Raw genomic sequence first — 16,960 nt, forward strand, 5'->3', positions numbered from 1 at the left:
TTTGATTGGTTGGTGAATTTATTTGTTGCTTATGTCGTCACGCTGTTTGTTTGCTTGAATTGTTTTTCCAAGTAAAACAAATCAAATAAGCTATTTGAGTTCATTTAACTAAAATTCAACTAATTTTCACATTTAACATCACCAATTACTTTACTGCACTATTTAGCACGACTACAACATGTTTAAATATACAGATTTATATCTTAAAGATTTGAATGAAGAGTTAAATTCTGGACCTACAAGCATGATTTAACGTAAAGCGTTGGCTTGATTTTACATTAAGTCATTTGGCAAATGCGTTTATCCAAAATGACACAAGACTTGGTGACTTATCACACTGTTTATTTCAATTACTTACCAATGATATGATAAACCTGATTTTGAAAACTATCTTTATTACACAGTTTCCTTGTCTTTATTTTTAAATAAGTATTGTAAATGATAACTATTGTAAAATAATTTCAAAGGAGTAGTTCACTTCAATATAGTTCCCATTGACTTTCCATAGTAGGAATAAAAATGGCTTATTTTAAAGTGAACTGCATCTTTAAGAAACTATTTGTTAAGAAGGTTTGTAAACCCAACAAAAAAAAGGGAATTTGTGGACATTATTTTTTCATTATTCCAAGTGAAATGTGACGTCCCTGCTATAGATTTTTGAAAACAGCTTCAAATCTCATGTTACACTCGACTTGAATTGACCCAGCAAATCACAGGAGTCCCTAAAATACTCCAACAGTCTGTTAAAAAATCAACATATCATCAGACACCTGCAAATTATAGCTGTCAAAAGGTTCAGATGATGTTGAATGACTGCACAGACAAACACATGTAATGTATAAACCTCACTCTCTTTTACACTGTTTACTGATCAAGTGAGATGCTCAACAGAAGCACACATATGAAAAACCATTAAGCAAGTAGAGTTATTGTTATTCTTCATAAAAGTCAGAGATATCTGTTTTTCTGATTCTTTAGATCACATGTGTTATCCACTTTTTTTAAGCTTTGTACTCTTGCTGACGTCAACAATTTACTCATTTGTCAACATTTTTATTTTTATAAGGAACTATGGAAAAACATCTGAGACAACACATAGCTTAGAAGTCCCATAAGTCTTCTGGTCTATAAAAACGAAAGTTTTATTTCTATGGCGAGACTTAAATCTGAATCTATTTACTGATTTTAGATGCTTTTTTAGATTCAGAGGAAGCCGGGAAATCAATTCCCCCTTACAACAAACCATGGAAACCTGAAATCTTTTAGATGTTCTGTTACTTAAAGCATCCATTGATATCTTGTGAAGTTCTCAAACAGAACTACAATTCGTGCTATGTATAAAATATTAAGAGCATATTATGGGCACTCACACACAAACGCAATCCATGAGGCTGTAGCGCCACCTGCTGTTGAACCTCTTCGTTAAAGAACCTGCCTATGGTATAACTGGGCCATCCTCTCAAGACACTTCTTGTTTTTACATTTAGAGAATTAAACCAGCACAACAGTGAAAAAGATAACAGTGACTCAATATAGGATCTGTAAAACATGCACATCAATGATTTCCCCACATTAAATGACCTTAGTTTCCGCAACTAATACAATCTTTGCTGCCCCCTCTTACACAAAGCCTCGGTATTGGGAGAAAAGGACAATTTATCATCCAAAACAGTACCCAAGTACTTGTACTGTTCAATGCTCTCAATACCTACTCCATTTATGCTCATTTGCGTATCATGAATAGAGGGTTAAAATCAATAATCATCTCCTTAGTTTTAGAAACATTAAGTTTTAAGAAAGCATTCTGACACCACATAATAAATTCATCAACCACAGGACAATGCATAGAGTCCGCCTCACTCATTAAACTAACGATTACCGAATCGTCAGCCAATTTTACAATATGCCTATCTCTATAACTACTCTTACAGGCATTTATGTACAAGATAAATAATAAACGCGAAAGGACACATCCTTGAGGAGACCCAGTAGATGACCCCAGCCATTCAGAAAAGCATTCATTCACTTTAACTCTCTGTTTTCTGTGCACAAGGAAATCTAAAATCCATCCTACAGACTAAAATCCGACCCAAATTCATTTATAAGCTTCTCAACTAAGATATGTGGCTGAATAGTATTGAAAGCGGATGAAAAATCAATAAAGAGCAATTTAACAAATGTTTTCCGCTTATCCAAATGTTTAAGAACTAGATGTAAAAGAGTCGCTATTGCATCATCTACCTGTCGCCTAGACCTTTAAGCAAATTGTAGGGAGTCTAGAGAACTCTGAAAAATTAGTTTATTATTCAAAGGTTACAAAGCATCCCCTATTTTATCAGGCCCAGGTGCCCTCCTGATTTTACACTGTTTAAAAACTGATGTCACATCGCTCACATTAAAATAGACACAGTCATCCTCCTCATTTCTTTTACATTTATACATGTAATACATCCCCTCCCAAGCAAAACCTAAATTTCCTGATTTCAATTTTACCTCAAGATCTTCCTTGAAAGCTAATTTAGCCCTCTTAATTTCACACTTAATTTCTTTTTTTAGCCTAAAGTATCTGTATCTCCCTCTTTAAAGGCCCTATTTCTTTTTGACAGAACAATCTTTAGTGATTTTGTGACCCATGATTTACTGTTTGGGAATTTCTTAAACACTTTCACCGGTATTAACATTAACATATATATATATATATATATATATATATATATATATATATATATAAACTTTACAGCATTATAACCTGCAATCCCCTCATTTCGTATAGAGCAACTATAGATGTATACGTAGTAATTTTACTACCGTTTACTATATTTACACACTAAAGTATACTACAAGATTTGTGGGCTGATATAAAAATGTCATGACCCATGTTACTTCTCATCTGTGCAATAGTTTTACTCTTACAGCCAAAGTCCTCTATGAGTTGTTGGTTTCTGCTGCCATCTGGTGGATTTAAGTGTAACTTGCACAGAAGAATTTCATCTCTTAAGGTAGACTGTCAACTCTCTCGGCTTGGCACGATTTATTTGTACATATTAATTCGGATATTTGGGCATTGATGAGCACATATATTGATACATTTATTAATTCACATGTAATTTCAGAGATTACAGAGTAAAATGCATCCTTTATCATTCAAGACTATTTATATAGAAGTAATGACCTTTATTATAGTCTGCGGAATTCATTCACATTAAATTGGATAAATTAGATTATGTAATGAGAGAACTAAAACTCAATATGTGGACAATTATGTTTGGGTTGTCAGAGCTGTTCGCTTGTGTTCACGGACGGTATGTACTTTCTCCTTGAATGTCCCCGTTTTATATCTAATTAAATCTGTCCAGTTAAACACGTCCGAAACAAACCTGTTTATCACACACCGTGAATACGGATCCCATCCGCGTATAATTAAGTTTTGCGGGAACTCCACTCCTCCTGCCCGGCGCGCACACGCGCTTCTGGAGACGTTCCGGTCCACCTTTACCGTTCCACGCGAACCGCCTGAGCTTATTCCCAGCTCCCAGAAGTTTGACATTTCAGTCACTTAAATGTGACAAATCTGTGATCACACGTGCTGTCCCCAGTAACCCAAAACTTAATTGTCAGTGTGCGTAAAATACACTCTGTGAATGAATGAACTCGATTGTTCAAGTTACATAAATCATGTCAATGTACAGAATGCATGTATAGACAGATGTATAGAGAGTTTAAAGGTTTAATATGAAGGGGTTTGGACTGTAAGTGTTGTACCCTGATGAGTGATTATAGTGGCAGTGCGCCAGCTCTCTGTTGCGTACGCAGTGGATCAAAGGGGCTTCAGGAAAGGGGTGGTCCCGCACCGGGGCATATATAGAGAGCCGGGCTCCACTCTAGTCTAAGAGCAAAGCAGAGTTGAAACTAGGAGAGACAGTGAAGAAAACTTATTTTCGAGACTTGTCGTTTTCCTTCGGAAAGTAATATTCAACTTTAAATCTGCTGCTCAAGTCTCAATCCACGGCACAACGATACTTTTATTTATTTCTGCATCAGCTTTGGATTGGTACCTATTCCAGTTTTCTGTGACATTTTCCAGCTTCGGGAACTTTTTTGTCACTTTCTAAAAAACGCAACTTTGCAGGGATTTTTCATTGGGTCCATTCATATTTTCACGTTTTATTTTGAGGACCCGACGGGAATATAATGTCCGTTTTGCGCGTAATGCTGGGCTTCGTTGCAGCTCTGTGCGCTAACGCGGCGCAGAGCGCGTGGGAGGAAAGCACAGTGGTACCGGTTCGGACCGAACCGTACGAAACCGAACCGACCCATACTCAAGAGGCGCTGGAAAAGGAATCGGAGATGCGCGTCTATCAGCTGGACGTCTTTGGAAATCGTATGGTTCTGGTGTTGGAACCTGACCAGACCTTTTTAGCTCCAGGGTTTGTCTTCCAGATGGTCGGCAAACCGGGGTCGGAGGAAGTTGACAGCGCGGGAGACGCGCGATGCTTTTTCTCAGGAACCGTGAAGGGCGAAGAACAATCAGCCGCCGCGATCAACGTGTGCGATGGATTGCGCGGCGGCTTTTTTGTCGGTGCTGAAGAGTACTTCATTCAACCCCAAAACGCCAACGGAGAGGTGCGGTCTACAGATGGAGACGTCCATATCATTCGCCGAAGAAAACGGGGGACATTGACAGAGGAGAGCGGTTCAAAGTGTGGCGTGAACGAGGAGGAGGTGCGCGTCCACGAGAAACCAGATGCGCAAAGATCAAATGCAGAGCCCAACCCAGCTGGCTCTGAAGGTAAATAAGTTTTACGAAATGATGTACGTTTTAACTTTTCTCACGTGTTGTGCATTCGAAAAAAATAGTATACAGATAACTATATATAAGATATATTTCTCGTACACACCATGTAAACTCAATAAACTCAGTGACTCAGCGTCATTCGGCACGCGCTGACGCATGAGGAGCGAATTAACTAGGTTGGAGAGTTGTGCGTCTACCCATACGCATACTACTACAGTTAACTGCTAGGTTAATCAAAATCATATATCGACTGCTCATTTCAAACATGTTATTTACGAGATTTTGTTAAATCAATATTTTTTGCGCTCTGAATGGTAGATGAGTAGGTTAGGCGAAGGGGTTAACTTTGAGACATATACATACGCAAGAGGAGGGAAGGAGCTCTAGCCACGAAGGGAAGGGTTGAGGGTTGGGGGAGTGGAGTGGGAGGCGATAAAGACGTGGAACTTCTCCTCCTGGTACCGCATGTTGCGCAGATCTGCACTGAAGGACTGGAGCTTGTGTTTCCATGCGTAAGTTTGGAGAATATATCAACAAGGCGGAGCAGAAACAGACTTAGACTAATGGAGAAATACGTAAACTGGGCTGATATCCCTTCACAAGACATTTCTGCTTCAAAAGCAACGTTCACTCTCTTTTAATAAGTGTTTCACTATTTAAAGACCCTGTGAAATCCAAAATGGGGATATTTGCTTTTGACCTACATTTGGTATATAAACTTTAAAAGAAAATGTACAATCCATCTCTGACAGAAATATATCATTGACATGTATTTTAAAAACCCTGTTAATCTGTAAAAGCTCTTTTCACTTTGAATTTCAACTTCAGTTTTCTGTTATTCATCCTCCAGCACACCACCGATCCCGTCGCTTTGTGTCCACTCCTCGCTTTTTGGAAATCATGATTGTGGCCGACCAGTCGATGGCAGAGTTTCATGGTGCTGGACTCAAACCCTATTTGCTAACCATCATGGCGGTGGCGTCTCGATTGTATCGCCACCCTGGCATTCATAACTCCATCACTCTGGCCGTTGTGAAGCTGCTGGTTGTATACGAAGAGGAACACGGTCCCCAGGTCTCCTCCAATGCAGCTATTATGCTCAGGAATTTCTGCCAGTGGCAAAAACAGCACAACCCACAGAGTGACCGTGACCCTGAGCATTACGACACAGCGGTGCTGTTTACCAGACAGGTGAGAATTGATTGCATGACAGTTCTAACCATTCAATAAATCTGTTCACGAATGTTACAGTGTAGCTTATATTTGTCAACTCCATTCTTTGCAGGATCTCTGTGGCGCTCACTCTTGTGACACTCTGGGTATGGCCGATGTGGGCACTGTGTGTGATCCCAATCGAAGTTGCTCCATTATTGAAGATGATGGGCTTCAGGCAGGATTCACAGTAGCACATGAACTTGGTGAGGCACATTCCGGTCTATAAACCTGTGTGACTTGATGACACCTTTGACTAAAGAAAATTATTTTTCCTCTATTGCAGGTCATGTGTTTAACATGCCCCATGACGACGCCCAACAGTGTGCCAGTGTTAATGGTGACCACTGGAGTGCTCACATGATGGCCTCAACCTTGTCAAATCTGAATCAGCTACAGCCCTGGTCCCCTTGCAGTGCTCTAATGGTCACGACCTTTCTGGATAATGGCCACGGTCAGTGTTTACTAGACAAGCCCCAGAGGCCACAGCAGTTACCCCAAGCTCTGCCAGGTTCCGTTTACGACGCTGACAGACAGTGCCGCCTCACATTTGGAGAAGAGTCGCAGCACTGTCCTGACCTGAGCACCACCTGCGCTGCCCTTTGGTGCACCGTCACAACTGCAAATGGCTTGCTGGTCTGCCAAACCAAGAATTTCCCGTGGGCCGATGGGACGCCTTGTGGGTCCAACAGCTACTGTATGGCAGGCCAGTGTTTGAGCAAGAACCAGGCAGCCAGGTTTCTGGTGAGCACCATTTGTTGTACATCATGTGCTACCTATTAACTTACTTTTTGTGTTTTCCTTCTGACTTACAACAATTCTGTCTTGTTCCCTTTAAGACTCCAGTCAATGGCGGATGGGGAACCTGGGGTCCTTGGGGAGGCTGCTCACGTACCTGTGGAGGAGGTGTGCAGTACTCTTTCAGGGACTGTGACAGTCCCCTACCCAAAAACGGAGGCAAATACTGTGAAGGGAAAAGAATTCAGTACCGTTCTTGCCACACTGAGCCCTGCCCTGACAGCAATGGTACGGGATATTCCTGTCACTAAACAGCACCTTCAACAAGCAAATAAGACTTGAGCTTTTTGATACTCATCTGTATTTGTTTCTCTGCGTGCAGGTTTGACATTCCGTGAGGAACAGTGTTTGGCCCACAACGACATCTCCTCGCAAGTGTCGTTTGGCACAGGAGAAGGTGTTGAGTGGGTGCCGAAGTATGCTGGAGTGTCTCCCAAAGACCGCTGCAAGTTGGTGTGCCGCGCTAAGGGAACTGGGTATTTCGTCATTCTAAAACCAAAGGTGAGATCTCAACTAGCCTAAAGGGTTGCATATGTCAAAGCTAAAATGCGTGAGGGCCAATGATGCTTAATTTTGTTCTTATTTGCTTCAGGTGGCTGATGGAACACCCTGCACCCCTGACTCCACCTCAGTTTGCGTCCAAGGCCAGTGCGTGAAGGCTGGTTGTGACCGGGTCATTGGATCCAACAAACGTTTTGACAAGTGCGCTGTCTGCGGTGGAGATGGTTCTACTTGCAAAAAAGTGTCTGGATCAATGGAACGTGCTAGGTAAGCTCACTGTCTGCTCAAAAGCTTCTACCAGCTCGTTTCAAAATTCCAAAGAAGGTACCATTCTAGATTCCACTTTATAGTGACTTATGCTTTTTTGTTTTGCTCTTAAGACCGGGTTACCAGGACATAGTAACAATTCCCGCTGGAGCTACACACCTCGATGTCAAGCAGCGCTCTATGGGAGGCCGTCACCACGACAATAGCTACTTGGCAGTTCGTAGACAAGATGGCACATACCTGCTGAATGGCGACTACAAGCTCACTACTTTAGAAACTGACATCCCCTTGCGAGGTGCACTGCTGAGATACAGTGGTTCTTCTGCCCAGCTAGAGCGCCTGCGAAGCTTTGCGCCTTTACCCGAGCCTCTTACCATCCAAGTCTTGTCAGTGGGCGACTCTCCTCGACCTAGAGTAAAATACACCTACTTTGCTCCCCGTCCAGCTTCCGGTTCCAGCCGACAGTCTATTAACGCTATCAGCGAAGTAGGAGGTGCGGAATGGACCCTGCGCGATTGGGGACCCTGCTCGCAGACCTGCGGCGGTGGAATCCAGAAGCGTGATGTCATCTGCCTCGATTCTTATGGCCGCCAATCAAAAGACTGTCCGGAGGAGCTGCAACCCGTATCGTCACAACCTTGTTTCATGCAGATTTGCCCGTACTGGCTACTGGGCGAGTGGTCCACTTGTTCCAAAACATGTGGCAGGGGCTTTCGCAAACGCACATTGCGCTGTATAGGACACGATGGTCGCACGTTGGGTAACGAAAGCTGCAGTTCAAAAGACAGGCCAAGGCCTCTTCTGGACTTGTGCAACCAGACACCATGTTGATTCAGATTATCCTTTATGACAGAGACTGCAACCAAACTTAATTCAGTGTTTTTTTTAATTCCGCCATCCACCACTGGGTACAGGGCACAAAGCTGGCACACTGTGTACCTGCCATGACAGCTGTGATGGAGGATAAGACAGACATCTCTGCTGCTTTGGATGCTGATGTCACAACTGTTTTGAGTGTGCTTGAGTGTGTATGGTGTATGATGTATGAATCATGAAAGAATCTATGAACAGCTGTAACGTTTGTCTGAGCTGGACTGGGCAAGCGCCTTTAATTTGTTGCAAGCAAGTACATAAGATGGGAGGAGCTTAGTACAGATGAGACTATTAAGAAGAAATTATTTTAAGGGTTGAGATCAGTACTTGGACTTCATTAGTAAAGCATCGCAAAGCGCCCTCTAGTGGGTCTTGTTACACCTCAGCTATTAGACACACATGCTGCTAATCGAACACAACAGCAGGTATTATGCATTTCCACAAAAGAACTCACAATGCACATTAGCTTTAAGTCTAGCTAGGTATATAGTTTCACAATTTTGCAAAACTAACTCCGATTTTAAGAGGGATTACATTTTAAAGGGGGAGGAGACCAAAGAGTTTGGGTTTTATACCTGAGAGAGTGTTTGTGTGTGAGCGTGTGATTCTGTCAAGATACGGTGAGGGACTTTTCTCCTATTACTACTTCATAAGTAATCCTCTCCTACCTTCTGAGAAGGTATCTTTGTAATGAGGTTTTTCTTTTTGTACAGAATAGCCGAACATTATTTATTTTTGTACAGTCCATTTAATATAATCTTGTTGCTTTTTTATAATTATTGTGTTTCTATTTGTTATTATTGTTAAAACTGAAGGATGTAGATTATATTAGAGTATTTATACAGTATCTATGATCTTAGGTTTATGAATAAAGTATCACATTGATTTGTGGAACGAATGTGTGTCTTATGTGGTCTAATTAATTTTAGCATTTTCAACCTGAGGTCTGTCGACCCCTGGGGGTCATTAACGGTAATGCATGTACTTATGGACTCACAAGGTACAGACAAAACCATATTTACAACAAAAATACAATTCTATCTTTAGATGTGAAGATAAACAGTGAAGCCAACAATCCATACATTCCGATGTGTGCCTTTTTATAAAAGGTTCATTGGTTAATACAGAAATTTGAGTTTTTACAAAAGCTAAACAACCAAAGATCTTGATTTTGTTGCATTTTGTACTTTACTGCAACGCATCTATGAAATGAAAGTATGACAGTGATAACATCTATCCAGCTCATATTATAAAACAGACAGGGGAGGCCTTCCAGGCCAATTTAAATCAATGAAATAAATCGTCTTAACAATGGTTGAAAGAAAACCTGTGTCAGGCAATAATCACATCACTGGATAGAAATGAGAAAGTCTTCTGTTCCATAACAAGCTTTAATAATTGGAGAGCACACATGGAGTCAAGTCTTTATGTTACAGGAGCCCAGTCAGCTCTGCTAATAATTAATAATATAACCTTCAGCAAGATAATAAAAATAAAATTTAAGTTTTAAAAATGTGGTAATTCACAGCAATTTCATAAAATAACTTGTGTGGTTCCCCAAAGATCTTTTTAATCAAAGGTTTTTAATAGAACAGAAAACAACAGAAAGGTTCTGTGGATGTTAAGGGGACATTTATTTAAATTTTTACCTTTATTTCTCAAGGGAATGAAGAGATGTAAAATAACGCATCTATTATATAATTGTTCACAATTTTTCCGGATGCTAAAATGGAAAATAAAAATAACAAACCTTTGAATTGTGTGTATTTTGTCTTGTGTGCGTTTGGTGTTGTTTGCATCTCAGGTCAGGGATGTGCCGACTCTAAATATAGACATGAGGGACATTCACGACACGATGAGCCGCAATTTGGCTCTATTGAAGCAGAGTTACGTGATCCTTGATCGTGCGTCCTTCGTGTCGTTCCTCCGGTAACCGGGACGCGCGCATCTTTTCGCTGCTCGAGGAGTCGTGATCGCGGAGGCGGCGCGTCGGTGTTTTGTCTGCGCGCTAGATGCGTCCCCTCGCAGTCGCGCAGAGATTCATCTGGGCGCTGTTTCTGGGGGGAGGGGATCGCGTCGAAGAAAAGAAAATAGCGCAAGTAAGAAGTTGGAGACAAAAGAGGAAGGAGTCGGAGGCGAAGTTTAGAGGGACGCGCGCACGTGGATGAAAGAGCTCGTTTTAACGCGTAACTTTAACGTTAACTTTTGACAAGTCCCCGAACGTGCCGATGAGACTCTTTAACTGTAACTGTACGACTCGATAACATGTAAAAGTTGGACAGACGCGGCTTTTCGGGGTTTTCTTCTGGATCATGATGGAAAATCCGAGGAAGAGCTGGAAGTTCTTGAGGGAGTCGCTCATTCTGTGCTTATTATCCGGTAAAGTGTTTATTCTGGTCGTGTTTAAAAATTGTTACAAATTAACGACAACGAAATGCTTCAATGTAACATTGAATGACTTCAATTCTAACTTACATTTTGTGGAGTTGCATCCGATACATCAGATAATAATTGCTTACCATTTGGCCACTTTCTGGGTTTTGGTGTGTTTTATAAATGTTTTCTCAATGTTTGTAACAGAAACATGGGTAGTGCTACAAATATGTGTTTTTTTACATGCTACCATGGTAATACCTAGGAGTACCATGTAAACACCATGGTATGTAAGTAGTGATCATTTGGGAACAATGTATAAATCAGAGTAGTCTGGTAAATCTATCATGAGGACAATAAGGCACCAGGATGAAGTACTGTGGCTGTAATATTTAGTCGTGTGTGTGTGTCCAGTGTGTGTAACATTTTCGCACCAGTGCTTCTAAAGGGTCTTTGTCCAAAATGTGTTGACCGACAGGACCCAGAGGTAAAGCGAGGGCCTCTGGGGGACCACCCAGACTGCCGGGCCTCACATTTGCTCAATTGCTCCGGGAGCCAGATGAAAACTGACGCCAGTTAAATTAAAGCCAAATTTTGGCACTTTAGAAGGCATAATTATATCAATTATGCTGTGATGTCTAGGGGAAGAACGAGACAGGGCTGTAATCGTGTCTACATCCTTTTCTCAACAGGCAAAAAATCGAATTCGTTTTAATTGCCAACAGAGAAGGCTTGATTTGTGTCAAATGTACACTTTGGGGGTTTTTGTATAATAATAATAATACTTAAAGTCTCCATTAAAAAGAAAGTTCTATATGGATAACTACTGTGTTCCATAATATTATCTCTCACTTCAACTCTAAGGGATTCAATGGTGTTTATGACATCATTCTGCACTACTGACTTTTTGTCAGATGGCATGCATTGTGACACTATTGGCTATTTAAAAGGGGGAGGGGCCACATAATATGTCCCGCCCTGACTTCCTGTTTTATTGAAATTAGGTCAACAGCGTGGAACCAAGCTGTGCCTCAAGAACTTTAGATCCATGTCTTCACGAAGAACTCGTTAAAGGGCGTTGTGTTGAGTTTATGGGTGCTTTTTATGAAGAATCAGGGCATTTTGAAAACCTATTCTGTGGCTATTTTTCTTAAGCATGCATGTGTCTGAAAGAAATGTAAACGCAAATCGATAGAAATGGAGAGTTGCATTGGATCAACATCAAACCTTGAAGGCGGAGAGTCACGAAAGAGAGAAGAATTAACAGCTCCTTTCTGCAGGATCAGACTTGTCTGTAAAGGGCAGGAATGATTAGAATAGTTCAGCTCGGCTCTTTGTGATTTCTCCGCATATAGAGAGAAAAGCGGGAAATATTCTACACAACATAAATGCTTTGAAAAATAATCATACACGCTAAAATGTCCGGGGTTAAATAAGCATCTTTGTCTTATTTTCAGTCAAATGATAAATCTAATAAAAACACGTCTGTTGCTATTTTTAACGCAAGATTTTTGCAATATTATTTTAATGAACGATAATTTTCTCCCCATAGCATTGCTCATTATGGTTGCCATATTTTGGAATATTATTATTTTATTGTGATTTTAATGAGATTCTCATTAAATGTATTACAGTAATTAAAAAGCATTTAAAACAGTGTACTTATTCAAAAGAAATGCTGTACACTGTAAGAACTCTGATGGATCTGACAGAGGTTTGTGTAGTGTCAGTCTAAATTAAAGGGCTAGTTCACCAAAAAAAGAAAATGGTCTCCATTTACTAACCATCATGTTGTTTTAAACCTGTTTAAATGTGTTCTATTAAACACAAAGAAAGATATTTGTAAGAATGTTAGCAATTTTAATTTATGTGACATCATCCACTACCAGAGTAGGAATTAAATATTGCATCTTTTTTTTGTTGCTTACATTCTTCCAATATCTTTCTCTGTGTTCCTCAGAACAATGTAATCTAAACAGGTTTGAAGTTAAATGAGGCTGAATACATGATAATTCAAATTTTTGGGTGAACTATCACTTTGAAGTAAATCATGATGTCTGTGTGTGTAGGTCGAGGGAATGCCGAGTGTGACAGTTGTATCGAGTACTGTTGTGATGGTGTACCTCCTTTCTGCTGTTCTTACTATGCCTATGTTGGAGATGTGCTCTCGTAAGTACACAAGCACACACACAGACACACTGCTAGGTGAGGAATTAGGTTGACCTTTGACCTGTAACCCTCCTCAAAGGCAGCTGTTTTTTCTCTTCTGGTTGGCTCATCTGTCAGATTGACCGCACAGTTCATCATTAATCCTACAGCTCAGTAATTTAAAGACACAGTGGATAACTTTTTGCTCAGAGACTGCTCTTTTATAGCTCATGAGATGTAGAGTTCTCAGTGTTACATTTAAAGTCCCAGTGAAGTCAAAAATGACAATTCTTGTTTTTTCATGAAATATTGCAGCGCATATACTTTAAAAAGCTTATCAATGTAGATTGTTTTCTTTTTGAAATTCATCTACCCTCATTATCTTTCAGTTTAAATCTGAAAATGCACTTCCGCCCTGAAATGACTTTCCATCTCAAATGACCTGAATTAGATGGCTTGGGCGGAGCATCCGTTAACTCCTCCCCTTAAACTGTCAGTCAGCTGCCAGTTTCATTTTAAAATCAACAGGTGTTTATACACATCAAATTTTCTACTTTGCAATTCCTTTTCACTCGGAAATGTGATAGAATATCCGGTTCACGGGGACTTTAAATAAAATTGCTAAAATCCTAAACTATCTGAGATGCTGAAGAAACGCTGATGAGACTTCTCATCTGTGATTTTTGTTTCTGATTAAAAAATAACGTTATTAATTATACCATGTTGCATTTTCAATTTTTTATATTTTAAGTCGGCATGAAATAAAAAATTATAATTCAAATTGTTTTACACAGTGGTGAGGTATTTATTATAAATGATTTATCAGTGCACGTTATTTAAAAAAATAATCATTTGCACTTTTAATCTTTAATCAAAAGCGTTAACCTCCTCCCCCTCTCGAAATGACCTGTGGAGAAATGAACGGGCACCAAAAAATCTTTTTTTTGACGTTGATAAATAGGACTTTTATTTGGTGTTAATTTTTGCCAATAGTACTAATCATATTTGCATTATCAACTTTTTAAATAATAAAGTTGGCATGAAATAAAAAAGTTTTATTCTAATTGTTTTACACAGTGGTTAGGTACTTATTATACATTATTAATCCGTACACATCATTTTTTTTTTATTATTAATTTGCACTTGAAATCTTTAATCAAAAACATTAACCTCCACCCCCTCTCGAACGAGTCAACGACCTCTTTACATCTGGTAATGAGGAATGGCTCGAGGGCGGGGCTGCAATGACTGACAGATTGCAAACTAGCGTTCAAATCTTTCACCTTTTAACGATCCAATCCGTTTGAGGGGGATGAAATTAAGTCCCACCCTAAAGATCTCTAGAACAAGATTTGTGATCAAATTTTAACACTTCAATGAATCCTAACTGAGAACACAAGTCTCCCGATCCGTGCAACGTCTGAGCAAAAACATTTTCCTCTGGAGAATCACCTGCAGCTCAAACTAGCCTGAACTAACGTCTTCACTCTTCCACATTAATCCAATGCTAACCTACATGTTTTATCCTTCGTGGTTCAACAAAGGCATGTTTAGTCAGGTGCCTGTCAGCACAACCGCTCCACCCCATGAGACGGATCACTGTTGACTCGGTCTCTGATCGGACACAACCAGAGGATTATAAATATCAACATGCTGGGTGGTCTGATGTCATGGAACTCACTCAGGAACATGTACTGAGCTTGTTGACTGTCCTCTGCACGTGAAGCTACAGATGCTTGTCTGTGAAAGACACACCTTGCTGAATAAAACTAATAAAAGAGGGTGGGCGTTTGAATTCTAAATAAAGTCGACAATGCAAAAAATCTTCTTGCCTTCTTTTCTGTCTCAGGGGAACAGCCATCTCTGGGATCGTGTTTGGTGTTGTGTTCCTAATGGGCGCGGCGGCCGCCATCTTTCTTTGCATCTGTATGTGTGTGAAGAACGGGCGAGGGGCGAGAGTGGGCGTCTTCAGTACCTCATATATCGACACAGTGACTCAGGGTTACCCAGGTAACACACCAATCCTTTAGACTGTTTGACAACTACATCAACAGTACAGTGGTGAAAGTCATAGACACTAGAGGGTTTTTGAACCTTACTGTAGTATATACTATAGTAAAGTTGAATTGAGCCTTTAATGTCACTGTTTCGCTCTGTATACAATGAAATTATGAGTGTTGTTCCAGTGGGTCTTAAAAAACAGACAGATAACTATAGACAGAAAAGTAAACTTAAAAGGTAGACAGAGAAGTATGAATAAAAATTGTAAGGAATTGTTATACCTAATTTTGCATAAGGAAAATAATAACATTGACAAGGGTTTAATGGAAAAAACACGTTTTTTTGATATTTTAATAAAGCAATGTTTTAAAAGTTTTTCATTTTTCAAAAGTTTTAATTTATGAAAAGAAAAATCTGACATAATACAATTAATAAAAAACAGAAGTTGACCTTTAATAAACATAAATTACAAAATGATTATTGTCTCCAGCTTAACCTTATAGTTATAGTTTTGACCTATTAACTTCATATTTGACCTATTTGAGTTTTATAAAAATTTTAGTTTTATCATTTTATGTTGCTATATAAGATTAATTCATTTTATATTTTCTTTTATTCAGATTTTTGTTTATTATTATGATATTAGTGCTTTAAACTTATTTCAGATTATTTTTGAGGAAATATTTCAATTTTTAATTTTGTTTTTTTCCGGGCATATTTAGGTCAATATTTTATTTTATTTTTAATAAACTTTAATTTGACTGAACTAAAATATATTACAGATGTTTACTTTCTAACAATTCCATGCAACACAGACCATAGGTAATTTTGTCACGTTAAATCATATTTATGACAAAGATGGTATTATTTTTTTTTATCAATGAAAATGTTATGATATGGGTGATAAAACGTGTTTATCTCGAGTAAATATGAATGTCTGGACAAAACTTACCGCATACATTTTTTTCATTATTGAAAACAAGTTAAACAAGACTTAAAGTGCAACTAACGTTTAATTCTTCATGTTTGTTTTAGGCCCGCCTCCCCCTTACAGTTATGATTATGAGATGTACCCCCCAGATCTGCGGCCGCCACCGTACACACCGACTCCACCCAGAGAAACAAACTCTCCTCCTCCTCCGTATCCAGGATACAATAGAAAATGAGCTGAGATGAGCGTGTCGTGGCGGGTGATGAATGAAACGCCTGTATGAGCTGAAACAGCCTTGTCACCTGTATGAGCCGGTACCTGACCGTGGCTGTGAGGGATTTGAGAATCCATCATAACAGTCACATAGAGACTCTTACAACGGGATGTGAACATTTTTGATGGCATGGACTTCTACTGAAGACTCTTCTACTGAACCCTTATATCATTGAGAATAGGACAGCATGACAACCCAACTCATATGACTTGAGCTAACAAATGTATTTTACTGTGAAGCAATTTATTCCAATTTAACTATGTGTTGTCTTTGGCATGAATTGAAAATACAGTGAAATCACTGTTGTGTTATTTATGAAAATAAGATTGATTATTGTTGTGCACACAGTTCCTACATGATGTCTGTGTCATGTAAGCACACAATACTGATCAACATTGATTTTGTCTGCTGGGGAAAACGTTATGACTATTTATTTATTCACGTGACCATTAGTACATTAATTGGGACCTTGATGTGTTATAAAATAAACTGGGTGCAATTTCTTTTAAAATGATAAAAACACATTTTCTGACCCATTTACAAGGAAGATCACTTTAAATGTGTGTTTAACTTTTATTAAAATGTAAGTTTCTCAAAAATATATTGCTTTGTTATTAAATAAAAAAGATAACGTCCTATAAATTAGAGATAAACTGCAGTTTGATAAATGGACACATGGTGGCAGCAAAGAAAATAAAACCGTAAATAATATCCTGCAAATTAATTTACTATAAATTGTGTTAACTCAAACGTGTATGTCTCGATAAATACACGTGAAACAAAACAA

The 16,960-nt window shown here is 39.2% G+C and overlaps 2 protein-coding genes across 2 annotated transcripts; both read left to right on the forward strand.

Moving 5' to 3' along the window:
- Positions 1 to 3,903: 3,903 nt before the first annotated feature.
- adamts1 (ADAM metallopeptidase with thrombospondin type 1 motif, 1) lies at positions 3,904 to 9,344 on the forward strand. Its single transcript, XM_056737062.1, has 8 exons — positions 3,904 to 4,789; positions 5,646 to 5,986; positions 6,081 to 6,213; positions 6,294 to 6,751; positions 6,847 to 7,033; positions 7,128 to 7,306; positions 7,398 to 7,573; positions 7,687 to 9,344. Exons 1-8 carry the CDS (start codon positions 4,192 to 4,194, stop codon positions 8,402 to 8,404), a joined length of 2,790 nt encoding a protein of 929 aa, XP_056593040.1. The 5' UTR covers positions 3,904 to 4,191; the 3' UTR covers positions 8,405 to 9,344.
- Positions 9,345 to 10,435: 1,091 nt separating this feature from the next.
- cyyr1 (cysteine/tyrosine-rich 1) lies at positions 10,436 to 16,884 on the forward strand. The gene is made up of 4 exons (XM_056765978.1): positions 10,436 to 10,825; positions 12,889 to 12,988; positions 14,817 to 14,977; positions 16,004 to 16,884. The coding sequence occupies exons 1-4, from the start codon at positions 10,759 to 10,761 to the stop codon at positions 16,132 to 16,134; spliced, it is 459 nt and encodes a 152-aa protein (XP_056621956.1). The 5' UTR covers positions 10,436 to 10,758; the 3' UTR covers positions 16,135 to 16,884.
- The last annotated feature ends 76 nt before the right edge of the window (positions 16,885 to 16,960 follow it).

The sequence above is a fragment of the Triplophysa dalaica genome, chromosome 2, assembly GCF_015846415.1.
Source record: "Triplophysa dalaica isolate WHDGS20190420 chromosome 2, ASM1584641v1, whole genome shotgun sequence".
Classification (NCBI taxonomy): Eukaryota; Metazoa; Chordata; class Actinopteri; order Cypriniformes; family Nemacheilidae; genus Triplophysa; species Triplophysa dalaica.